Source organism: Nuphar pumila, chromosome 15, assembly GCF_984573655.1.
Source record: "Nuphar pumila chromosome 15, dmNupPumi1.hap1.1, whole genome shotgun sequence".
Classification (NCBI taxonomy): Eukaryota; Viridiplantae; Streptophyta; class Magnoliopsida; order Nymphaeales; family Nymphaeaceae; genus Nuphar; species Nuphar pumila.
In genome coordinates, this window is record NC_143263.1 from 82,987,649 (window position 1) to 83,014,576 (window position 26,928).

The 26,928-nt window shown below is 39.0% G+C and overlaps 1 protein-coding gene across 3 annotated transcripts in view; it reads right to left on the reverse strand.

Annotated features, from left to right (window-relative positions):
- Positions 1-26,928, reverse strand: part of LOC149815805 (SH3 domain-containing protein) — a 175,887-nt gene that overhangs the window by 16,774 nt on the left and 132,185 nt on the right. For 2 of the 3 annotated variants that reach the window (XM_089989980.1, XM_089989978.1), the window contains exons 16-19: positions 10,356-10,532; positions 10,046-10,234; positions 9,701-9,942; positions 9,482-9,628 (exon numbers count right to left, since the gene is read on the reverse strand). In XM_089989980.1, the coding sequence (XP_089846106.1) occupies positions 9,482-9,628; positions 9,701-9,942; positions 10,046-10,234; positions 10,356-10,532 (755 nt within the window). The remainder of the gene's footprint in view (positions 1-9,481; positions 9,629-9,700; positions 9,943-10,045; positions 10,235-10,355; positions 10,533-26,928) is intronic. The other variant, XM_089989979.1, reaches the window with a different exon arrangement.

Sequence of the window (26,928 nt, forward strand, 5' to 3'; positions counted from 1 at the left end):
GGTCAGGTATTACGGATGATAAAATTTGTGAAACTCCTGCTATAGTAGGAGCTAAAATGAAGATTGATGATGGTGTTCCTCTTTCCGATCACACTCCCTACAGGCAGCTAGTAGGCTCGTTGATGTACCTAAGTATCACCAGACCAGATATCTCACATGCGGTGCATACGGCCAGTCAGTTTCAGCATGCACCAACTTCTGTTCACATGGGTGCTATCTTACGTGTCGTGAGATACCTAAAGCAAACTATTAATAAGGGAGTTTTTCTGTCTTCCTCTTCTGAGTTAAAATTAATTGCTTATATTGACTCTGATTGGGGAGGTGACCCAAATAACCGTCACTCCACCACTGGTTTTTGTGTATTCTTAGGAGACTCTTTGATCTCATGGAGATGCAAGAAGCAGCAAAAGGTGTCTCTCTCATCAACTGAAGTTGAATATCGTGCCATGGCGACTACTACCATGGAAATTGTTTGGATTCATCAGTTGCTGGAAGACATGGGAATCAAAATTGAAGGGCCCACCAAGCTTTGCTGTGACAACAAAAGTGCGATTTATATTGCTAAAAATCACACATTTCATGAGCGGACCAAACATATCGAGATGGATTGTCACTATGTTCGGGAGGCGTACCTCCAAGGAATCATTGACCTTCCATATGTCACGTCCGAGTATCAGTTGGCGGATTTCTTCACTAAAGCCTTGTGTGCTCCGCGTTTCAACTTCCTTCTTAGCAAACTCTCGGTCATCCTGCCCTAAGTTTGAGGGGGGTGTTAAATTATGTACCTAATCACTTAATGTAATATATATATATATATATATATTATATATATATATATAAAGTAATACATATACATATATTAATATATATGTATATGTATCTACTTATTATATATATAAAATATATATTTCTATTTGTTTAGCCATAGGGGTAGTTTAGTCTTTTCCTCTATTTTACGCACATTCACTTTATGAATGTGTTTGTAATTTATTTTTAGTTTTCTTTTTCTTTTATTTTTTATTTCTTTTATTTTGTACCTAAAGGTACCTTGGGGGGCCCACTCAAATAGACGTTGGGCCCCTCCAACGGTCACATTTGTGACCGTTGGAGGGGCTCCAACGTCTATGAGTGGAGCCCCTCCAAGGCTCCTTTCTCCCCTTTGTATTTTCTCATGGCTTTGAGTCAAAGCCCAAGTTCTCAATAAATCGATTCCATTGTTTTTATGCCTTTGTGCATTTGTGAGTTATTTGTGAGTTGTGCCTTTGTGCACAAGTGTTCTAAAGTGTTCTTATTGTGCATTCGTGGTGGGTTTATTATCAAGAATATTAAGGTCTTGATATTAGTATCTTATTGAAGATACTTTCACAGGTCAGACATATCAAAGTTTTCTTTTAGAATATGTTTAATAAGTTCAATACCCTTTTTATCATTATCGGTGATGATCAAATCATCCACATATAATAACAAGATAGTTATATGTTCCCCTAAAGACTTAACAAACAAAGCAGTATCGGTATAACAAGAAGAAAAACTATTATCAATAACTACTTTGCTAAATAAGTCATACCAAGCTTTTGGTGTTTGTTTAAGACCATAAATTGCTTTGTTTAATTTAAGAATATTTCCTTTTCCAATTTCAAGGCCTGGCAGAGGATCTATAAAGACTTCTTCACATAGATTTTCATTCAAGAATGCATTTTTAACATCAAGTTGAAAGATAGGCCATTGTTTAATGGATGCTAAGGCAATTAAGGTTCGTACACTAGTCATCCTAGCCACTGGAGCAAAAGTTTCTTCATAATCAATCCTGTATTCTTGGGTGTAGCCCTTGGCAACCAACTGAGCTTTGTATCTTTCGAGGGTTCCATCATATTTGGTTTTAACTTTATATACTCATCTACACCCAATTGGCTTTTTTCCTAAGGGTTGTCTTATAATGCTCCAAGTCTTGGCTTTGTTGAGTGCTTCTAATTCAACTCTCATAGCTTCAATCCAATGTAGGTGTAAGGCCCGAAAAAAAATTATTATAACTTGGATTCGGGTCAGATCCGGACCCGAACCCAATGGAGGCACCGCCTCCCTCATGTCTTTTAAAGACAATAAGGCAAAGGGGGGGAGGTTCTCGAAACCCCCCTTTCCCCTCTGCTCTCTCGTCTCTCTCTCCCCCAACCGCCTCTCCCACTCTCCTCGTTTCTGCTCGCCGACGAACCACCACCACTGGTGACCTCTAGGTATGCACCCTCACCCTTCTCATTTTCTTTCCGTCTCTTTCTCCCTCACCTCTCCGTTGTGCAGGGAGGGGGCCGACCCGCCTCCCTGCTGCCCTAAATCGCAGGGAAGGGGCAAAGCCCCCTCCCTGCGACTCCTTTTAGCGAGGGAGGGGCTGAGCCCCTCCCTGCGCCGTATTTGGTAAGGGAGGGCCCTCTGGTTGCAGGGGAGGGGTCGAGCCCCTCCCTGCTCCCTGTTACGATAGGGGAGGGGCTGAACCCCTCCCTGCTCCCTGTTACGATAGGGGAGGGGCCGAACCCCTCCCTGCTCCCTGCGGTAAAGCGAGGGGTCGAACCCCTCCCTACACCATCTTTAACAGGGGAGGGGCCCAACCTCCTCCCTGCTCCCTATTACGGCAGGGGAGGGGGTCAAGCCCCTCCCTGCTCTCTGTTTCGGCAGGGGAAGGGGGGCGTCGAGCCCCTCCCTTGCTTCCTTTATTGGTCAGGGGACGGGTCGAGCCCCCTCCCTACACCCTTGTTGTTCAGGGGAGGGGTTGAGCCCCCTCCCTGCACCCTTTTCTCTCTTTAGGCAGGGGCATCGCCCCTGCCTCTGTTGCCCCCTGCCTCCCCTTCGTTGTTGACAGGCAGGGGCTTTGCCCCTGCCTCTCCTCTACTTTGTCAGGCAGGGGTGCAACCCCCTGCCTCGTAATTTGCTGACAGCAGGTCAACAGGGGCTCACAGCCCCTACCCCTGCTTCTTGCGCTGACAGCAGGTGCGCAAGGGCACAGTACCCCTGCCTCAGCTTCCTTCACATCAGGTCAGCGGCAGTGCCCTTGATCTTCTATTTTTGGTATTAGCTTGCTAAGACTGTCGCCTTTGCAACTCGTACGATGGATCCCGCTCGCGCTCCGCGACCCTAGTCGTTAATCGTTTACATCCGCAGGCACCAGCAAGCTTGCAACTCCCCAAGGTAAGGGAAGATTGCACGGAGGACTTGGACAATTGAATTGAGTTCAATTAACTAAAAATGATAATTAAATAAATATATATGCATATATATATATATATATATTTATACGAGTACACATTTAACTAAAGGATGCGGTTTCACGATCCTTGTCCTTTACTTTCTGTCATGTATTTTCATTGTCGTCGCGCTTTGCGCCTAGGCTATTGCTTTTGCAAATGTTTTGTTATTGTCTTGTCATTGCAGATGACGCTCAGGTTTTCGCTCATTGCATGTGCCATAAAGGCATCCTCGTGGATGATGCAAGGGGCATTTACCACTCTCCTTCTTGCGACAAGAGTTGAGTCGGAAGCTAGCGATACATCCTCGTCTAAGGAGAGGGATTCTGACTTTTCAAGTGAGCAGTACTGCATAGTAGACTTGAGATTTTAGGAAGTTGCGCAAAAGCATCAAAGACTGCCCAAATCGAAGTATTTGGAAGAATGTCATTGGCTGGTTTTGTTCATCTATCCGATATATCTCGGGTATCCCCGAATTGGGGCTTGAGCAAGCTTCTTAGCGGAGTTTTGTTGAGAATTGTATCCCGTCTATCGAGGCTGGTATCGAGTCATGTAGATACCACAATAGCGGATGAAATTCTAAAAAATCGCATGCCAAATGTGGCACAAGTTGTTGGCTGTTTCAAAAGATAAAGAATGTCAAAAGTAAAGTTTGAGAAACATTACATCTTTGTAAAACACTTCTCTTGAGGCTCCTATTGAGGAGTTATACCCCTTTCATCCTAGAGTACTTGTAGTCGTTCACTACATGCTAGTACTGCGATGATCGGATGAGACGGTCGTGCGACCTCGAACAGTACTAAATGCACAATGTTGTAAACACATAAGATGGGATCGCCTTCACAGGTAAGATGCTCATTAGGTCAAAAGACCAGACCATATAGAATGAGTCATAAGTTAATTTACCTCTGACGCGCTCATTCGCCCTTGTGTTTCTGTCAAGGGAGAGGATGGATCAGTACAAAACTCCAATGGATAGGTTATTAACAACCACCCCACGGGCAAAGATCTGGCCTCCCCAGTCATTATCCTAAGTGGTAGATCCCATGGACTTCTGCAGAAGTTGGATGCATCAGTTGCCAAGTACTTGCCTTTGAGGAATCCTCGCTCGGCTAAAGTCGTCCCCTTAGGAGCGGACTCAACTAGCTATTCGAGTTATTGAAAATACATAGAATAACAGACGCCTGAACTAGTCTCAGTTGTTTCTACGTTTTGCCTGCGCGTACCCGCAGGCCAGTAATATCGAAACATAAAGTCTGTTCACACTAGTTGATGGGTCATGAGACTTGCTTATTGAGTAGTTCACAACTTACGATCAAATGAATCGTCATGCTGCGTTTGACAGTTGCATTGTTTACTTGCTTTGAACTGCCTACCTGTTTTGAACGACTTACCTGTTTAACTACATATCTGCTTTAAACAACTTAGCATGCTTAATTAAATGTACTTAATTCAGTTTCCTGTAGTCTCTCTTGTGTACCTACTAGTTTTTCGCGAAACTAACCCATTCTATGGGTACATGTGATGATTAGGTACACCACGAGTGATGGCAAGATGGCTTCAAGACTTCCTTTTTCATGCTCTTAGCTCGCGTCCTGGACGTTTTGGGTTTTGTAACGGATTTTCCCTTGGATATTCGAATTTTGTACTATTTGAAAACTTCTTTAAATGAAAGTGGCTTTTCCAAGTGTTTTGCAAGTAACATGGATTATGCATTTTGGTTCTTTTAGCTAACGTGCTCAAAGTTGTCAACTTGTCTTTCTGAATTTAACAAAAGAATAGTCTTCTGCTGATTTCATAAACAAACTCTGAAGGAAAAAGATTTTTTCTAGTCTTTTGTCTGTTTTCTTAAAGGTTCGCAAGTTTAAAATTTTGGGGCGTTACAGTGGGAGGTCCTTAGCTTCTTTAAATGTGGAGGGCTCATGATATGAGTGTATCATCATGAGACATGTTCTATAGTTAGGAGAGAAGGATTTATAAGACACAAATTTTTGTGGTGGTCTACTGTTGCGAGAGAATCTCCTAAGTTTGTTATCTTGAACATGTTCTTCTAAAGAGAAGTCTTGGGAATATCTTTCAAATGCAGTTTGATGTTCATTTCCTAACTGCCGGGTATACACATTAATCTCATTAGGATTCTCATTTTGAGAATTATCAATAGGTTGAGGAATGTTGCTATTGTGATGTAAAGTACCATCACAAGAATTATCACAACTAATTTCACTTTGGGATTTACTTCTAGGTGCTAAGTCAAACAAGAATGAGTAATCAATGTCTTCTTTAGATGCTTGAATATCAAAACCATTTTGTTCCTCAATAAAGTTTACATTTCGAGAAACATAAAGTTTATTATTTCGAATGTTATAGCATCTATAACCTTTTTTATTTTCACCATAGTCAACGAATACACATTCAAGAGCTTTTGGTGATAATTTGTCTTGTCCTTGAATAAGAACAAAGCATTTACATCCAAAGATCCTTAGTCTATTAAAATCAGGAGTAATTTTAAACAATTTTTCAAAAGGAGAAACATTTTTTAACGAAGAAGAGGGCATACGGTTTATAAGATAAGTTGCGGTGAGAATGGCTTCGGCCCAAAAGTTTTTGGGAACCTTTTTAGAGACAAGAAGAGTTTTTGTAATCTCAATTAAATGTCTATGTTTCCTTTCTACAAGACCATTTTGTTGTAGAGTTTTTGGGCAAGATCTTTTGTGTATAATTTTGTTTAGTTTGAGATAATTTTGAAAATCTTTTGACATGTATTATTCACCTCCGGAATCAGATCTAAAAATAACTATGTTATTTTGGAATTGGTTTTGAATAAGAATATGAAATTCTTTAAAATTAGAGAAGACATCGGATTTATTTTTAATAATATACACCCATGTGTATCTAGTAAAATCATCAATAAAGACAACATAGTAAGAATAACCTCCTTTGGACATAACGGGTGTCGGTCCTCATACATCGAAATGCACAAGTTCGAAGAGTCTTTTTTACACAAAACTACTATGTGAATACGGAAGCGAATGAATTTTTTCAAGTATACAATCATTGCAAGTAAATGTATTTGTATTATAAAAAATTTTCAAAAAAAGAAAAAGATACAACTTGGAGATACTAGGATGTCCAAGACTCTTGTGCCAAGTCTCAATATCTTTAGATTGAACATGGTTACAAAAAGATTTGGATGGCAATGACAAAAAATCCATATAGTATAGGTCTCCTCTTCTATGGCCTTGCCCAATCTGCTACACGGAACTGAGATCCTGCACATAGCAATGGGTTGGTGAAAAGGAGACACTACATTCAAAATCGGTAATTTGAGAAACGGAAAAAATGTTTAAACTAAGTTTTGGGATAATTCTTATTTTTGAAACAAAAAAATCTATATTTTGGCCATAAACTTTTTCAAGGTTTTCAATTCCTTCAACATCTAAGGATGTTCCATCAGCCGTGGCAACATATGATTTAAAGGAATTAAGACTTGGTTTTGATAAAAGTGATGCATTTGGAGTCATATGAAAGGAGGCACCCAAGTCAAGTATCCAAGAAGTCATACCTGGAATGGAGGAAATGGCGGCACCGGAACTGGAAGGTGTAGAAGTGTTCATTCTCATGAATTATTGGAGAGTTTCGGTAAGATGTGCAATGGAATCCTTAATGTCTCCATCTTTCTTTGAATCTTCATTTGAGATAGGAGAAGCCTCTCCAACGGAAGCCACTTTCTTCTTAAGCTTGGGGCAACTCGGTTCATTACAATGATGACAAACAATCTTTCTTCCTCCACCATTATTTTTCCAAAAGTGAGGTGGTTTATATGGTCTAACATTGTTACCGGGTCTAGACACGACATGAACTTCAGCACCTTCCTTTTTTAAGGCCAAACGAGTCTCCTCTTGACATAAGTCGGCTAAGATATCACTAAGGGGAGTGAAATCCCTATGGAGGAATCCTCTTAGTTGCTCAAATTCGGGACAAAGCCCATGAATAAATTGAAAAAAAAAATTCTTTTTTCATTTGCTCTTGCCTCATGGCAATAGCACTTCCTTCCTATTGAGGTTCAAGAAGGATGAGTTCATCTCATAAAGAGGATAGGGCACTAAAATAGTCCCTAATACTCATATCACCTTGCTTTGTTTCTCTAACTTTTTCTTGCAAAAAGAAGTGTCTAGCAAGATCACGTTGCGTGTACATCCCTTTCATAAAAAACCAAGCTTCATTGGCTTTCTTGAATTTGGCAAGATTAGCACAATTTTTTAGCTCAACATTATTCATGAACCATGCTAATATTTTAGCATGATCACTTTCCCAATCTTCCATTTTAGAAGAAAATTCAAGAATGGCCTTTTTTTTTTCTTCTTCATTCAAAGCCCTTTCCTCATTACCTTCAAATTTAGTGAGTTTCAATTGTGGTTTCGGAATGGTTCCACACACATAACCTCCAAAGTTTTGTACCTTTGAGATTATTTTCCATGGCGGCCACCCACATACGATAATTGGTCTCATTTAATTTAAATGAGAGATCAATTTTTGAATCCTTATCGGCCATCCTTAACATAGGAAAATTGAAGGCAAAAAGAGAGGAAAGATATTACCTGTCAAAAAGAAGTCCAATGAAGTTTTTTACAACCATGCTTTGATACCATGTAATGAAGTGCTAAGGGATGTGACATCTCCACGAGTCACGCAACCGCATACGCACATACAAAGTAGCCACTAATGGGCGAAAATACAATAAACCACAAAAGTGGTAAACACACAAAGAGAGAAGGAATAAAAGTATTTCACTTCAAGAATGGCTTCAAAAAGCTTAAATTACAAGGGGAAAACCCCCTTTATTTATAGACAAAGAGGAACCTTTGGAAGGGCTCCATATGGGACATTGGAGCCCTTCCAACAGTCATAAATATGACCGTTGGAAGCTCCAACGTCCCATATGGTGGGCCCATTAAATAAGAGAAAGAAAAGGAAAAGAAAGAAAGAAAAAGAAAAAGAAGGAAAAAGGAAAAGTAAAAAAGAAGGGAAAAAGTACATATGTGCGTGAATAAGTAAAAGGACAGATTTACCCCTAATGGATATTACAAAAAGAATATATATATATATATATAGTACATATAATTTAACAATCCATACTGCAACAGCTACGGGCACTTCAATTGTCTTGTATGCCTCTTACAACTTAATGCCAAACAAAACGTATCCCAATATGTTTTTGATTTTTAAATCTTAATTAGTTATCTTAATATTCACGATTTTTCTTAAAATCTAATATGGTTTAAGCTTTGCATCTGAGTATTTGATAGTAGATTACAAAGTCAATCACTCAGACATCCAAGCAGTTTCCACAAATCTGCTGGGACAGTTTGGCATCCAAAAATATCAGGTTCAAGAAGAGTCACATGGTAGAGAACAATCTCATTGTAGGAACATTGTGAATTGTACTTCATCTTAGAGCTGCATTGAACAATTCTTTCCAAGCCAGAAAACCAAGCAAAACTAAGTGCAGGAGGTGATTCTTTTGATAAGGATATATCATTCGATTATTGCCGTTGTCATGAATCTATGCGATCAGTACTTGATTAGACACAGAGGTATTCTAAGACATTTTAATAGCAATTAGGCAGATTCACGGTGACAGGATTCACTAGACCTGCCTTCTATTCATAAACTGGTCCAGACTTACTGGATATGAGACACTAGAGACTCAATTGCAAACATTAGTGCAGCCAGATTTTTATAGATGAAACTTTAAGAGTAAGGAAAAAAATAATGATCCTTTCTCATGTATGAGATCTTATACATTTTAAACACTAGCAATTATCGATCAGTTCCAAACAAAAAATAGTAATTTGGATATGGTATAAATATGCCTAGATGCATCACTAACTAGCAACCAAATAACTTTTGATTTCTGATCCTTGTAATATACACAACTGATGATACCGGTAACCATGGGCATTAGCCGTGCAGTATTTCTTCTTGCGGCATATTATAAAGACTGACCCACAACCTAAGCCAACGCAGTCTCTGAAAAGCTATATGTAATCTCAAAACAGCCCATGCATTTCCATTAGTATGCTGCTATTGCAATCACAAAAAGTCACTATACTCATAAAACATTTTCAATTGATACTAGAAGAATTCATTTTTTTATTTCCATGAAGCAAATATCTTGTTCTTGCATATCATGAAGAAACAGCTATAAATTAGAAAAGATTTCAACAACATAAACTCCACAAGTATACCTTGTAGGCCCCAGAGGTAGATATTTTGATCTGGGGACATAACAAAATAAGGATACCAAATCAAGAAGCCGTTCATGGGTCTCATAAAGCTTCTTAAGTTCCTCATCTGTCCACTCCTGTTTGTTGTTATCATGGATACGCATATCTCTGCTTATTTACATAAGTAGTCAGAATAAGTTGATGGCAGATAACAAGAAAAAATGGATAAAATGATCTTACCTGATCAGATCATCCTGTGCTTTATACATTTCATCAAGAACTTTTAACATGGGACTGATCAGAGACCCGAGACCAGTACCACTAGCACCTTGATCTTCCCCGTTACTAAGTTGCATATCTGAAAATTGAGCTTGAACTCCACCTTGTGCTAAAGCATGCAAAAATTCATAAATCTGAAGCCTGAATGGCTCACCAGACCTGATTGCCATTGTAGTTAGCGCTTGAACAGCAACTATGCGAACCTGAGCCATTTCACAATAGGACAAGGTTGAGACTGAAAATATTAACAATGAAATAGTGACACATGCATATGTCTAGATGTGTTTTGTAGATGAAATTCCAAACCTCCCAGCTCCCACTAAATGCACATCTTTGAAGACGCGTTAAGGCTCCAGCAAGTGTTGGATTACGAGAACTTGCAGCTGCCACCATTTTATCAGCATCTAACATCATTAATGCTGTACCAGGAGGTGTTGTTGATTCCCATGCGTATTCTGATGCAGCATAGTTTGCATTCTCACCAAGGAACCACACCTAGATGTAAAATGTAAGGTTAATATCATGAATGCTGATGTCGTTAATGCTGACAAAGAACTTGATATAAGGAGGCTGATCTGAAATCTTGAATTGTGTTTGTGCACAAAGACATGCTTACAGCTGCTTGCACTAGTCTTTGCAATGCCAAAGCAGACTTTGGATCAGATGCGGAAACCTTATCTACAGATGTAATTCCAGCCATTGAACCAGGCTGAGGGGGTGGTAAATCGAGAACTATGGTGACTGCTTCCAGAGCTGTATGCTTTCCACTTGGACCGGCACCAACAAGGCAAGTCTGAAAAGATGATAGTTCAGACAGTAGTATAACAAGAAAAGTAATAGGTGCAACATAGATCAACTTAAGCATAGGAAAATCCAAATATATCTTCTGCATAAAATTCACTTTCACATAGTAGTTATTTTTCTTGAAAGCACAAAAATAGACATGAAACCCAAACTAACAATCATTCTTCAGACGTGAATGTCATGTTATCGATGGTGATAATCAAAGCTAGGATGCTGATGTTGACAATCATAACAAAGCTCCATATGACCAACACAAGTCAAAACAAAGGGATGATAGACCAGCAGCACAAAATTGAAATATAATAAATTTTTAATTTTCATGTCACACAATATGGTATGAGAAGTGCATGCAAATGTTCTAATGATAATACTGAAAACATAATCATTATGTGAAATCAGCTATGCAAGGGGCCATTTGTTTGCAAGGCCTTTAGGTCACAAGGCCATCAAAATATGGGGCATTTACTTGTGAACCCAGCCTTGGAAGTCAGCCAAAAAAAACCAAGTTTGCAGACAGGACACAGTTAACCTTTCTCCCAATGGGACACCTAAAACCAGGTGTGTTGTTTCTCTAATTGCCAAAATGTTTACTATATGCTATAGACTTTAGTGTAAACATGCAATACTTTATCCCCATCAATTTCCAAAATCTCATAATATATATGCTCTAACTTGGCAACCTCCACCCCATTTCATTTACTCAAATGACTATCAAAAATCTCTCTCCCACATAGGGCTGGAAACTGGTAAGATATGGATCAGATACCTGTACCAAACTGGTCAATATTTGTCTTAAACATGTAAAGCTTAGGAGATCCAGAATCCAAGGTCAGGTCGAACTGAGCATGGTTTGGTTCCTAGATAACAAACCAAACCCATCTTTATTCTCCCCTTTCCCAAACGAGATTTCCATTTTGTTGAAACTTAGTTGGAATAATTAGAAAGAGACCAGGCCCAAATTAGCTTCAGTATCTAGCCAACTTGGTCTAATAAGCACGATCCCCTACTCAAGCACCTGCTCAACAATGATGTGGACCCAACTATGAACCCAACAAGCTTGTTATGTTGTTCAAGTAGCATCCAGATCCCATTCCTGGACTAATAAGAGTGATCATAGACCTAGCTCAAGCAGTTGATGGAGTAACCACAACTGAAGCCTATCCTGGCTCACAATAGGGCCTGAATTATCAGATTGATATTGTCAACAGAAGGTAAAACTGATTTTCTGAAAATATAAATCCGTTGTCCTGATCCTAGAAAATAAAACCAAATTCTAACAAGAAACTACACTAATTTTGGTCCGTCAAATAAAAAATCTGATCCTGACACTGGGGCATGATCCTTATGCTGGTGAAAGAAAGCTAGGATGTAGAGCACAAATGGCTAGGTAATCTATAAAAGTACATGCCACGCAAATTCAGTTGACGTGAGAGAGAAGAGGAAGAGAGATAATGAGAGTGCAATCAATCCCCATGTTGAATTTTGTGTGTGCTCTATTCTTATTCAGCAAATATGTATATATATATATATATATCTTACATTATTGATGATTAAAGAGGAAATTCAAATTATAGGGTCTCAACTACTGGTTTGTGTGTTTTTTTAGGGAACTTCCTAATTTCATGGTGGTGCAAGAAGCAGTAGAAAGTTTCACTATCATCTACTGAAGCTGACTATAAGGCTATGGCTACGACAACTATGGAACTTGTATGGCTAAGGAATCTTTTCAAAGATATAAGAATAGACATCTTCAGACCTTTGAAGATGTGTTGCGACAACAAGAGTGTCATCTATATTGCCAAAAACCACACCTTCCACGAGCGTACCAAGCATATCGAAATAGATTGCCATTATGTACGAGATGAATATTTGAAAGAAATCATCGAGCTTTCATATATTACTTCTGAGTATCAACTTGCCAACTTCTTCACCAAAGCTCTTGCTGCACCATTTACTTAACAAACTTTTAGTGTATGTACCGTAAGTTTGAGGAGGGGTGTTAATATATATATATATATATATATATATATATATATATATATATATATATATATATATATATATATATATATATATAATGCCCAATAAGGGCACTTTAGTCATTTCATATTATGTAACTAGGTTAGTTCAATAGGAATAGGTTAGTTAGATAGTTTTTTACTTTTTTAAATAAATGTATTTTTATTGCCTTAAGGGGCTCTATGGGGATTACCCATAGAGACGTCAACGTCTCTATGGGAGCTCCCTCTCTCTTGTGTGTTGTGTATAAATAAGGACACATTGTCCTCATTTATTTAACGCTTCTCACTAAACATTTTTATCAATAAAATCTATATTTTTTACATTGTGTTGCAAGCCCTAATTGGCTTATTGTATTAGCCTTAAGTGGATTTGTGGTTGTGCACATTGTATTGTGTGTTTGTATGCCCTTAGTTGGCTTGTATTTGTTTTTCGCTCATCTCATTACATACATTCCACTCAAAACGATCTTATACCGAATGTAGCATGGAAACCAATTTCATTCAAAATGTTGCAAACCCAAATTGGATGTTGCAGATCCAAAAGTATTACAACACAGTTTTTCTTAAAATGATAACTATAAAATCCAGTGCCCAGGATGGAAAAACAATTGGCTCTTTGATGCCACCCCAGCATCCCGCAACCGCTAAGGCCTTCTATTCATTTCCTGTAGTTTGTAGGGGGTCAATATCAATGGGCGCCCATAGGAATACAATGACGAAACATGCATGCATAGTAAGGTATACAGGAAACATTTCATCAAGAGTGCATAGTATATCACCAGATAATTGTACACAATTCTACAATATATGCATGCCTTACCAGAGTAACTGAAGCATCTATCATGACATGGGTAGCTTACAATTATTTCATTTACATTTCTTTCTTAGATGATGCATATCAGGATTTCGTACATGCTCAACATACTTTTGTTTCTCTTTCTTAATACTCTGCAGGTACAATGAAGACTAGATTGGAGGCTCGGAACATGGTAGTATATTTAGTCACTTTGTATCTTATTACCCCAGCCTTGCACATCCTTTACTTTCTTATGTGAGGGGCGCTTTAGCGAGAAAGAAAACCCCAACACTTGCAACTCGATATATCAGAATTCCCCTTCAGCTAAAACCTTCTCACTATCACCCCGCAGCATAAGTGATAGCTATCTCCTATCTCTGTAGTTGGGGAAGCAACCTTCCGTGCTTAAAAATCCCACGGAGCCTAGTGTACCTGCTTACTCTCTTATTGTAAGCTACAAGAGAATTAATCATTCATGTTCTTTAGTTAACTCTCCTGATATACATGCTTTAAGTAATAATTGATCTTATGCAAATACAATAGCATCTACCGGGCTTAAGCACGTATGCTTTTAACTTGTTATAAGGTTATCAACCACCACTTTGAGGCACTAACACAATCTTTCGGTTGACCATACATAAGGTCAAGAGCGCATATCTGGGCTTGAACCATGGCCCCTTTCGGTGCAAAGCCCATGTGCATGACACACATGCCATAATACCAGGCTTAAACATAATCAACAACATTCTTAAGCATGATTTCACATGATGCATTTGCATATCATTCATCTACATGCTATAGATCGAAGCATATAACTAGTCTCATGTGTTGCATATATCAATATCATGTAGTAAAACATCACATTTACAGTTCTACCAACATATATAATACTATCACATTTATCTTAACGTAAAAATGGTTTCTCATTGGACCACTAGGCACTTACCTACGCATTCCATGTGAGGTTGTAGGGAAAACAAGTCTTCTGGCTTGTTCCCGGGGTGATTCATCTGAATCCTCGGCTTGACAGCCTTAGCCGAGTTCAAAAAATCAAAAATCCTAACTCAAGTTCCCAGGAGTCGACTATCTTTTAACATGGGTCGACTCTTTTGAGTCAGAACCGAACATAACATTAGAAGGGTCGACTCATCAGAGTCTGCAATCTAAACCACACAAACAAGGTGATTTTCATAGCAAGGGTCGACCCTCTAGCTAGTAGGGTCGACTCACAGCATTCTAAAGTTTTAAAACAAATCAAAACAGTCTAAGGGTCGACTCTTATTCTGCAAGAGTTGACTATTCTTTCAGCAAGAGTCGACTTCATTATGCCAGAGTTGACTCTGCTGAATAACAGAGGGTTCTGCCTTCCGGCAGAGCAAGGGTCGACTCATCCTTTTGGAGGGTCGACTCTTTTGTTGTCAGGGGCTTGTACCCAGACCATCACGAGAGTCGACTATCCTGGCCTTCACAACCTGAACAAAAAGCAGCAAGGGTCGACTCTACTAACACAAAGAGTGGACTCTTGCATTTTCAACTTTCTTGTAACTCGGTTTTCGTCGAGTTTCACATATCGAAACTTCACCTAAACGGATGTACGAGTTGTGTAAACATTCACAACTCGATAAAACAATAAAACAATAAAACAATAGTTTATTATGAAGAAACAGAGTTTATTTAAAATAAACATGCATCGGTTCTCAAAACATATGTATATTTATAATATGAAAATGAGATACTTTTGCAATGTTTCTCATACGTAAACCTTAAAAAAATCCTCTAACATGAAGAGTACTGCTTATGCAACCTACAACTATGCATACATGCTCGGTCAAGGTAAATCTATCTTGGTTCTATGTAGTTTGCAGCTCCAAGTCCGATGGAGCTTTACTCTGAAACGAAGGTAGTGGTTGCGGGATCTCCGACCGTTGTCTAAACGGAGAGAAACAGGAAGTGGGAGGGCGAACCTTCGGCTGCCTGTTCCTATAGAGAAGAGAGGCAAGAGGAGAGAGAGAGAGGGGAGGAGGATAAGGAGGTGGGTTTGAAACGAGAGGAGAGACTGCCCCTTTTTATAGGCAGAATCTGAACCAGAAGGCGAGCCGTGGTGGTGTAAATGCAAACTAAGTTTGCATGTGGTAGGGTGGTGCAATAAGTAGGGGGTTGAGGGGAAAGGGTGGTACGGTTGATGGGAAAGTGAGGTGACTCATCTGGGTTGAGGTGGATCAGATCCACTCCAACCCACATGATCCAACTCACCTACACAGCACTGTAGGGGTCGACTCTTCTGGGCAAGCAGCTGACCCGTGTGGTCCATTATGCCCTACAACACCAAAACACCAAAGAGGGTCGATCCTCGGGGGTCATTTTCAAGCAAGGGATCGACTCCCCTTTTGGAGGGTCGACCCTTTTTGGTCAAATGTCACCAAGAACTTGTCAGGGGTGCTCCGAACTCATTTTAACACTAATTTTGATGAAACGAATGCCATTTTCTTCAAATTTTTGATACAAATGCAACAGTATACTCGAAATCATAAAATATACTTTAGAATTTCTATTATATCTCATTTAACTATTTAACCACTAATTCGTGGGTATTACAATAACTACAACGAGATGGCTCTCTTATGGAGAGAATTAGCCATCTTAGAGCCTAAATAGGAGACACATGGACATCTCCATCTTTGGCAAAAACAAGTCAAGAGAGAACAATTCTTCACATTTTTTGAATGGCCTGAGACTTGAATTTGAAGGGGTAAGAATAATGCTCCTCCCTAGACAATCCATTCCTACCCTTTGTGAGACTCTCTCAAAGTTGAGTATGGAGGAAGGAGGATTGCGAGAAAACAAAGAAAAAGTCAACGACACCGTTCTTGTTGCCTCTAAACCCAGGGTCTCAACCAAAACCTATAGGCCTCCATATTTATAAACCTCTACATTTCAACAAAAATAATAGTGGAGGCCCTCGAAAGGTGACTTGCAATCAATATGGAGAAGTCGGTCATATTAGACCGGAATCCCCAAACTTAAAAAGGGAAAATATATAGCTGAAACAAGCCAAAAGCAATCCAAGAAAACCATTGGAGAATAGAGCATGACCGAATTAACTGAGGCCATGCATCAAGTAATGAAGGAATCCAAAAATGTCCCGGGAGCGATTGTCTCATCTCCGACTATTCCAGGCATAGATAAATGGCTTCTTGATTCTGTTGTCTCCTTTTGCATTACACCTAATTTCTCTTATCCCATTGTGAACCAATTTCAAACCCTTCCTTTGTTTCTACAACAAATGGAACCTTTTTAAACATCAAAAGAATAGGAAAATTTGAAAGATTATTTGAAAATGATAAAAAAAATTCAATTCCAAATATTAGATTTATTCTAAAAAATTGAGCTTTAACCTTTTATCTGTTTCTTAGATTTGTCACCACAAGTATGATGTCTCCTCATCCAAATCCTATTGGGTGTAGGATCACCAATTAGGGAAGCTGATTGCAGAGAGGAGGATTATACTACATGGACTATTTGAGTGTACCTACAAATGTAACATAGTGTTTTTAAAAAGGATTTGTGCTTATGGCATAAAAGATTTGGACATCCTTCTATATCCAAAATGAAATTCATTACCAATTGAGGAAAATTTTGTAAATTGAAAGAATTTTCTTGTAATGAATGCATTCTTGGCAAAATAAAAACAGTGAATTTTCTTGAATGAATGCATAAGCATGAAGTATTCTCTACTTTTAAGACTTTTCATGCTCTTGTTGGAACCAAATTGATTCCAAAAATTGTGACTCTTAGAACCGATTCAAGAAGAAAATACATTTCTAAAGAATTTGATGCCTATCTTAAAATGTAACAACTCACCAAAAATCGTGCCCTTACACTCCTCAACAAAATGGCCTAGCCGAAATAAAGCAGGCACATAATTGAAACCACTAGAACTCCTCTCATTTCTAGTTATTTGCCAAAAATCTTTTGGGTCGAAGCTGCTTTAACTGCCATATATCTTATTAATAGATTACCTTAAAAAACCCTGAAAAATATCTCTACTACTAAAAAGCTATCTTCCTGATTATGCTAGATTAAGAATCTTTGGCTTCAAATGTTTTGTTCTCATGAACAAAGGAGATAAACTTTTTCCTAAAGCTACATAATGTATTTTTCTTGGTTATGCTGAAAATAAGAAAGGATTTAAATGCTATGATCTATTTTGGATAAATTATGTATCTAGAAATGTTAACTTTGTTGAAAAATAAATATATTTTAAAACTGACCAGCAATCTAAAGAAACCGAAGATTCTTCCTTATTTGATCTTGTTCTTGATGTTGATCATGGTTACGAACTTTTTACCTTCAATGCCTACACATGAAGATGGTACCTACAATGATGATTACATTGTTGAGGAACGTAATACTCATTTTACTAGAGTGTGTGTTGTAAAACCCACGAAATTTAAAAAAAAAATCAGACCCGGGTCAGATCCAGACCCGACCCAGGCCCGTTAGGGTTAAAACACGAAGGGGCGAGGGTTTCTTTTAAACCCTCTTCGCCCCCTCGCAGTCGCGCCTCTCCCTTTTCCCCTCTGCGAGAAAAAGGAAACCCCATTGGGGTTTCCCGAATCGCGCACCCCCCTCCCGTGACTTTAAAAGCACGCAAGGGTGAGGGGAAACCCTCACCCCTAAGCTTCTCCTCTCTCTCTCCTCCCTCTCGACTCCGACCTCCGTGTGTGCAACTGAGCCGACGCCGCCTCTCCCTCTCAATCGCGCTCTCTCTCCCTCGCCTCCATCGTCCTCTTCGATTCGTTGGAGGAAGCCCCGATCATCATCCCCTCCCATTAGGCATACCCCGACCACCATCGATGTCGCAGGTATGCCCTCCTCTCCGTCTTCTTCTTTTTTTACTTCGTCTTCCTTTTCCCTCCTCTTTTTTTTTGCGTTGTCGGAAGGCTGGCAGGAGGCCAGCGGCCCCCTGCCATGCTCTTCCTCCCTCTATCTTCTCTGTCTTCTTCGATTCCTCCCATTTGGCAGGGGCCTGGACCCCTACCGATTGAGATTCTCGTGCGGCAGGGGGTCTCGCCCTTGCCACTCGGATTCGCCGCAGGCAGGGCAAGGCCCTGCCTCTGTCTGGCTGCTACCTGAGCCTTCCGACAAGCAGGGTGAAGCCCTACCTCCCTCTCTCTCTCTCTTGGTGCTCTCCGCATGCAGGGAAGGGACCGAGCCCCCTCCCTGCACCCCCTCTCTCTCGGCTACCTGTCAGAGGGTCGATAAGGGGCCGCTGGCTCCTTGCCGCACCCTCCCTCCGTCTGAGATTCCGGTAGGGACTTGGTCCCTGCCTTGCCTCTGTTTGACCTGTCCACAGGCTGGGTTTCAACCCCCTATCGCCTTCCTTTTTAGCTGGTGGGGCAGGACCGTTGCCCCCTCCCCTTTTGATGATTATAGGCTAACAGGGGCACACTGCCCCTGCCCCTACTTTTGCTACTGACAGGACAGCGAGCAGGGGCAGTGCCCCTGCTCCCTTTCCTTTTGGGTTACCATCAGAGTGGCGGATTGGGGTTGTGTCCCCGCCCCTTCGCCATGCGGATAGGCGTGCAGGGGTTGTACACCTGCCCCTTTCTGATCATTATTTTGGCTATGAAATTTTAGGTATTCTTACCTTGTGCAGTTCACGCGAAGGATCTTGCTCGTGTCCCGCGACCAGAGGCCTATAACACCTACACACGTAGGCGCACGCAGCACAGTAACCTCCTAAGGTAGGGGAAAGTCGCACAAGGACTTTGGATGAATTAAATAAAGATTTAGGAAATTGAGATAATGACAGATGATACTCATATGACTTGTGTTCTTTACTTGTCTTTATTACATGCTTCCTGTAGTTGCCATATTCTGTATGCATAGATTATTTCTGCAGTTAGTTTTCTGCCATTAATTTCCTTTACTTGCTTTACTTGTTTACTTATGCATTGGCAAGTATATGAACACTTAAAAAAATTACGCCTTAATGTGGATATGTGTATGCAATGCAAGTGTGCAATTGACATGAGTATGTGTAATGAAGGGAAGTGTGCAATGAGCATTAAATGAGTGTTTGCATGTGTTAATTGGCTTACACTTGGTTTTATGCATGCAAGAGAATATGACATTGCACACGTCTAGGTTGTTTATGACATGCATGTTCATGGTATTAATGCATAGTTGCTTCTTATGCATGTAAAGACCTGAAATTATCATGTCTTGCATGTAATTAGTGGCATGAGTGTTCACATGTTCAGTTGTACGATTCATGAATAAAATCATGTATTGGTTCACATGTTTAATTGAATTGGTTCATGAATGGAAGCATGCATTTGGCATGATTATATGGAAGCATGCATTGTAATAATGAATACATGTATATGAATATTATTATTCCATGCACATCTTTAAATTGGCATTCATGATTGTGCATCGAAAGGCATGTGATATGAAGAGAATGCATTGGCATGTTCCTTAAGATTTTTGCATATAAATGAATAGATGATCAAGATGGATCATCATGGGTTGTGGGATGCCTTGAGCCGGTGTGCTCCTTGCTGCTCCTTGTTGTACTTGTTGTACTTGTTTTTGCATTGCAAAAGTCATATTTGGTATTGTGGTTTTAATTGCACTGTTCTATTGTTGCCACGGGTGGTAGACCGTGAAGAGTTTGTTAAAATGTATATATATATAGAGAGAGAGAGAGAGATTTATATATATATATATATATATATATATATATATATATACGTATACCATGTATATATGTATACGTATCTCTCTCTCTCTCTCTATATATATATATATATATATATATTCTATTATAATACCCGAAAGGGTATTTCTATAATTCTCCCTTTTATGCATATTTCCTTTGGAATTATGCTTGTAATTATTTTCTGTATTTTTCTTTTTCTCTTATTATTTTTTATCTTTTTGTTTTTTGTTTTTTTTTTAATCAGATTGGGGGCCTCCCAATAGAGTCGTTGGGGGCTCCCAACGACTCCTTTGGGAGCCCCCATGTCGGCTCCTCTTGAGTGGATGTGTATATATAGGGGTGCTCTCCCTTTGTAAAAATAAGCTTGAGAGTCTCAAGCATTTCCTTTTTGTTAATGCATTCATCACATGCCTTTGTGCATGTTTGTTTATTTTATGCTTGTATATGTATTTCTTTAAGTGTTGTTTGAATACATTTGAGCACATCTTTTATAAAGTATTCATGCTTGGATGTGTATTGTCTCTTCGTGGACATTTTCACATGGTATCAGAGCTTGGTTGAAGATAGAAGATCGTGGGATTCTTTGTTTTTCGAGTGCCTCGAAAAGCGTGCCTTTAGTGTTTTGAAGATTGAAGTGGTGGATTCTCTTCCTCCAATATTTTAGAAGAGCTTTGCGACAAGATCTAAAAATCTTACTTTGGTACGTATTTTTTCTTTCATCTCTCCTCTCTAATGGGTGAAAAAGAGTCTCATTTTGCTCTCGATTTTAAACTAAATGGCTTCAACTATCACGTTTGGGTCGGGAACATGGAGGCTGATATAAAAGGGAAGGGTCTTTGGAGTTATATGCAAGGCACAATCCCTGAACCGGAACCAAAAATCACCATGATAACGGAAGGTGAAATCAAGATCCTTAAAGGGGACGAAAGAACCAAAGCTCTTGATTATTTTAAGAAGCACGATGAATGGGAAATGAAAAATTTCAAGATTTTTTCATCGGTTGAAACCAAGATTAATGCCAATATTATTAAGTTCAAGAAAGTTTCGGAAGCTTGGTATTATCTTGAAAAAATGTATACGTCAAGGGATTTATCCTATAAATACTACCTTCAAAAGAAGGCTCTTACTCTTCTCCAAGGTGACATGACTGTTAGAGAATACTCCATCGATCTTTCTTCCATTTGAGACGAGTTTTCCATGCTCGAACCAAAATGGAGTGGAGAAGCGATTGAACTTCGTCATAAACAACTGGAAGAAGATCGATTCTTCAATTTTTTGAATGGGCTAAGGCCCGAATTTGAGCAAGTAAGGTCTTCTCTTTTGTCTTCTTTCACTCCTTCTCTTGAGGATGTTCTCACCAAATTAAGTGGTGAAGAAACCCGTATGGGTATAAGTAAGCAAGGGTCAAATGTGCTTACGGTCCCCTCTAACTATGAAGACAATGATGGGGTCAATGCGGTGTCTAAACCCGGAAATAATGTAAGAACCTATCATCCTCATTTTAAAACTCAAAATCAAGGGGGAAATAGTGGACAAGGAGGAAGGAAGGACTATAGCAAGATTATTTGCCATTTTTGTAAAGAACCGGGTCATATCAAACCCATATGAACTAAGTGGAGGAAACTTCTAGCCATGGCGACCACTGGTATACTGCAAAAGGAGGAGACATCTTCAAATGGATCTCTTTCACTAAATTAAATAGTGGAAGCTCTCCAACCTCTCCTCAAGGGAGCCACCTTCGATGCCGCTGTGTCTACCGTTTCCCCTCCAGGTAATGTTTCTTGGCTTTTGGATTCGGGTGTGTCTTTTCATATGTCCTCAAACATGTATTCTCTTTCCGATTATTCGAAAAATATTTCTCCATCTTTCCTTTCTACTGCGGATGGGACTTCTCTTGACATTAAAGGCATAGGTAACTTTGAAACTCAAGATTTTTGTATTCCAAAAATTAGATTTATACCTAAATTAAACTTGAACCTTCTCTCTGTTTCTCAACTCTCGGACCATAGATGCGATATTAAATTCTCTTCTGATAAATGTTTAATACAGGATCGTCGGTACAGAAAATTGATTGGAGAAGGCTCTAGGAAGGGAGACTTATACTATATCGACTCTCTTTAAGTTTCAAAAAAAAAAAATTGTAATATTGTCAGACACAAGGATATAAATATTTGGCACAAAAGACTTGGTCATCCTAACATCACCAAGTTATCTTATTTACATTTTGCTAAAAAACTTTGTAAAAATACATTCTCTTCTAATGATTGTATTCTTGGAAAAATGAGAAGTATGTCGTTTGAACAAAGATCTACGTTTACTTCTAAATCTTTCGAAATCGTTCACTCCGATGTTTGGGGACGACACCGATTGTTTTGAAAGGAGGATTTTCCTATTATGTGATTTTTGTGGATGACTTTTCTAGGTACTCTTAGATTTATTTTCTTAGACATAAGCATGAAGTTTTTTCATGTTTTAAATCATTTCATGTGATGATTAAAAATCAATTTAACAGTAATCTTAAGATATTCAGAAGTGATTCTAGAGGAGAATATCTCTCCAATGAATTCAAGAAGTACCTTGAAGTATTGTTCACTTCACCAAAGGTCTTGTCCTAAAACCCCTCAACAAAATGAGTTAGCCGAAAGAAAACATAGACATATCATTGAAACCGCTCGAACACTTCTTATATCCCAAAACATTCCTCAAAACTTTTGAGCCGAGGCGGCTCTTGCTTCTGTGTATCTAATAAATCGTTTACCATCTAGGAATTTGGGTAAAATTTCTCCTTTTGAAGTTTTATATAAAATGAAACCTGATTATAACAGGTTACGAGTCTTTGGTTGCAAATGTTTTATTCTTACAGATAAGAATGATAAACTTTCTCCTAAGGCTATTCCCTGCGCCTTTCTTGGATATTCCGAAACTCAAAAAGAGTTTCGATGTTACAATCCAAGAAATGATAATTTATACGTCTCAAGAAATGTGACATTCTTGGAAAATGAGAGTGGCTTTGAAAAAGATAATTCTCACCATGAAAACGTTGATTATTCTTTCTTATTTGACTTACTGTCTAGTAATGATGATATGTCTAGTGATGATGAAATATCATCAAACCATGATGATGAAAAAGAATTAGATATTGAAGAATTTAACTCACCCAATATTCAAGGAGATAGAATCTCAAATGACCCAATAACCTATTCTCGCAGAAATCGAAATACTTTCAGAAGTGCTATTGAGCAATATGATGAGTTTGTTCCTACTTATGATCACAAACGATCTGAAAAAAAATAGGAGACCTCCTGTAACGCCCAAAAAACTTAACCCAGAAACACTGGGATTTTTTTTTATACAGCGAAATCATTTTATAACTCATGGTTAAATGAATGGAGAGATACAGGTAAAAAGATCTTCAAACAATCGACACATTCTTTATTTCACTTCAGTTCATGAACTTTTACAAAAGTATATTTACAAAGAACGAATCACAGATGGCATATCAGTTACAAGTTGGCCAGGGAACCAGTAGATCAAATAGATGTCGAAACCTCTCATGTAACCGCTTGTGGTGACTACTCAAGACATAAAATAGAATAGGAATTAGACTACCACGTCTAAGCAGGAATTCTGTACTTATAGTACAAGTATATCGTGAATCGAGTTTGTGGTATGAGTTTCATGGTTGATCTTTAATGTATCACAAGACAGGTAAGCACTATGTAACAAAGATCTAAATTCATGTACATGAGCAGGTAAGCAGTTATATAACCATAACAACTATGCCACATTAATATGCAAGTGGGCAGTTATTTAGCAATAACAAATATGCAACATTGATAAGCAGGTGAGGTATGCCACAGTCAGTGTAATAATATGTACACTTTCAGATAACAATTTAATTACCTCGTATCCACCAAGTTAAGAATTTTACTAATTTACAAGTTGATAATATGAAGCATCTTAAATACAACTTACATATATCTCTCTAGTGTCTTCACTAGTTGTGACACCTAACTCATCTAAATGATGTTTAATTATCTTATCCCGTGGGTACACACGGGCACAGGTGACCATCTCAGAAGAGAACGTTCGGGGGTATATTATTCTAGGTAATTTATTAACCCGAACATTCTAATGGAGACTGAATCCCCAAGGGAGCGACCAACAGCCGAGAGAGTCTCCCAAGGGCTCAACTCAAGACAGGATGCATCCCTAACCTCTGCAGAAGATGTAAAACTACCACCTAGGACACATAGGTAGTCTTGGTTCCTAACTACGAGGACGGGGACCCACGAGCCGCTTCACGCTCGACACCAAACACAAGTCCTCGAAGTCTTGTATCACCCACCCTCTCCAAGGTAGGTCTCAATTTTGTAATTGGTTTCATTAATTTATTTATTTTCCCGAAGTTTAGAACATTTCCACAATTGTCATAACATTAAACCCCATTCTTAGTAATACACACACACACTCAAACATTGAGACCCAATTTCCTTGTCATGTGATATGTTCATTGTTCACCATATATTAGACATGAGTACCATCATAGGTAGCTATCCTATAAGTATGACCCAATTTCTCCATTAACAGAAATATCATGTATCTTGAGAGTTTGTTAACAGAAATGTCAATTAAGCTACTCTGAAATTTTGTGGTAAACTACATTGTGCTGACACTTGTTCAATATAGAATGCAGTTGAACACTGAATTAGTGCAGAAATATAACATTTCATACATAGGGGTGCAGTAGCTTATCGAACAGATTTTTCAAGAAAACAAATAGCACAATTAGCAAGGGTTACTTCTTCAGCCAGATTTAATAATCAGTCATAAACCATTTAAGATGAGAGGTAATAATGGCTCCAAATGTACCAATATTCAGGTCACTCAGGGACTGACATAATTCACTACATATGGCTAAGATAAACTGACAGAATTAGCCACTAAGGGATATGAAAAGAAACTCATTTTGAGCCTACCTTTGCATGTCAACAGGAAATCAACATCTTCAGCAAATCGAAAATAAAAGATTCGATACAATCATGCATAGTACAAAAAAAATCATGGAACAGTATCAAACAGTCTGTGTTGACATGATGCCCATACAACTAGTCAATCAAGAAAGGGTGCTGGCGCAGTTTATAATATATATAAATAAATATATATATATATATATATATATATATATATATATATATATATATATATATATATATATATATATATCACCCAGCCCTGCCGATATTTGAAACTATCATTACTTTTGGGATTCTCAAAAACAACAGGCGAACCGAAAAGAAAGATGTATACAGTGACTTATCATTACCGCTTGGTTATTATTTGCAGGTAGATGAACAAGTAAACGTAGACAAGTATAGATATAAAAAGAATCGGATGCAAGATCAAGAAATGCTATTCATCACAAAGTCAACTATGAATAAGAAAAATCAATCTGAGCGAGAAAAGAAAGCAAATCCTATCAAGCAAATGAATAGGATCAAACCAAACCCCCAAAACGTTATGATTTGAAGATTTAGGGTTTATCAAGAAAACCCCCAAATCGACTTGATTTGGGGATTTACGGTTTATCAAGAAAACCTCCAAATCGATTTGATTTGGGGATTTATGATTTAGGAAGAAAACCCCCAAATCGATTTGATTTGGGGATTTATGTTTAAGGACTAGACACGTAAACATCTGCCCTTCCCAAGGCTATCGTTAGCCTTACCTGTAACCCCAAGCCACGATGTTGGATTTTCATACAACCAAGAAAGAATTGGAATCTCGTACATGCGATAATAATCGGGATTTCCCTTGACCGACCCAACCCCAACCCGATTCAGTCCACACCCAACAAGATCAGAGACAGAATCCTACCTCAATCGTTATCGATGCCTGCTGTGAGAAGAACGTCGACGATGGCGACAGCAGGTGGTCGAGGTACCTCTAACAATGGTGACTCCACCAACGTGCACAGAATCTTCAGAGAGGAAGAAAGAGGGAGGTAAGAGGCTGGAAAATCAAAACAAAAGTTGTTTGAGACCTTCCTCACCTTCCTCTTGTACAGCGGCGACCCCCTGTCTCCGATGAACCGGAGGAGCCGATTTCCCTCCCCTCCCCCGATCTTGCGATATGCACTCTTGGGCAAGAATTGTGCCCTAGGCACGATTCTTATACTCGACTTTTAATAAAAAGGGGAACGGGTCCGGGTCCGAACCCGATAACCCACCGTACCGGATCCACTCTAAAGTGGATCCGGGTCTGTCATAGGTTACGAACCCATTCAAACCGATGAATTTTAAAGTGGATCCATTGACGTGGGTTCGAAATGACACCACTTGGCAAATCCTTAAGTGGATCTATTTGGGTCCATGGTGAATTCGACCTGACCCATATAATTCGTACCTTACTGCCTACTGCATTTGGATCCAGTGAAGGGATCCAAGACCCAAACCTCCCTATTTTTCGTAGTTATTACACCTCCAACTCGATTTGTCTCTTTTGATTCTTTTTCACCCAGATATAGGGCTTGTCTTTATGTCATTCATTCTTACTTGGAACCAAGAAACTTCGAGGAAGCCAAAAAATGTGTAGAGTGGCAAGAAGCTATGGAAAATGAACTCAAAGCTCTTAAGAAAGCTGAGACATGGGAATTCCAAACTCTACCTATTGGAAAGAAAATTATAGGTTGTCGCTGGGTATTTAAAGTTAAGACCTTGGATCGCTAAAGAGATATAAAGCTCGCTTAGTCGCAAAAGGGTATGGCCAAGAATATGGCATTGACTATGAATAAACTTTTGCTCCCGTAGCCCGAATTATTACAGTCAGATGTCATATCACT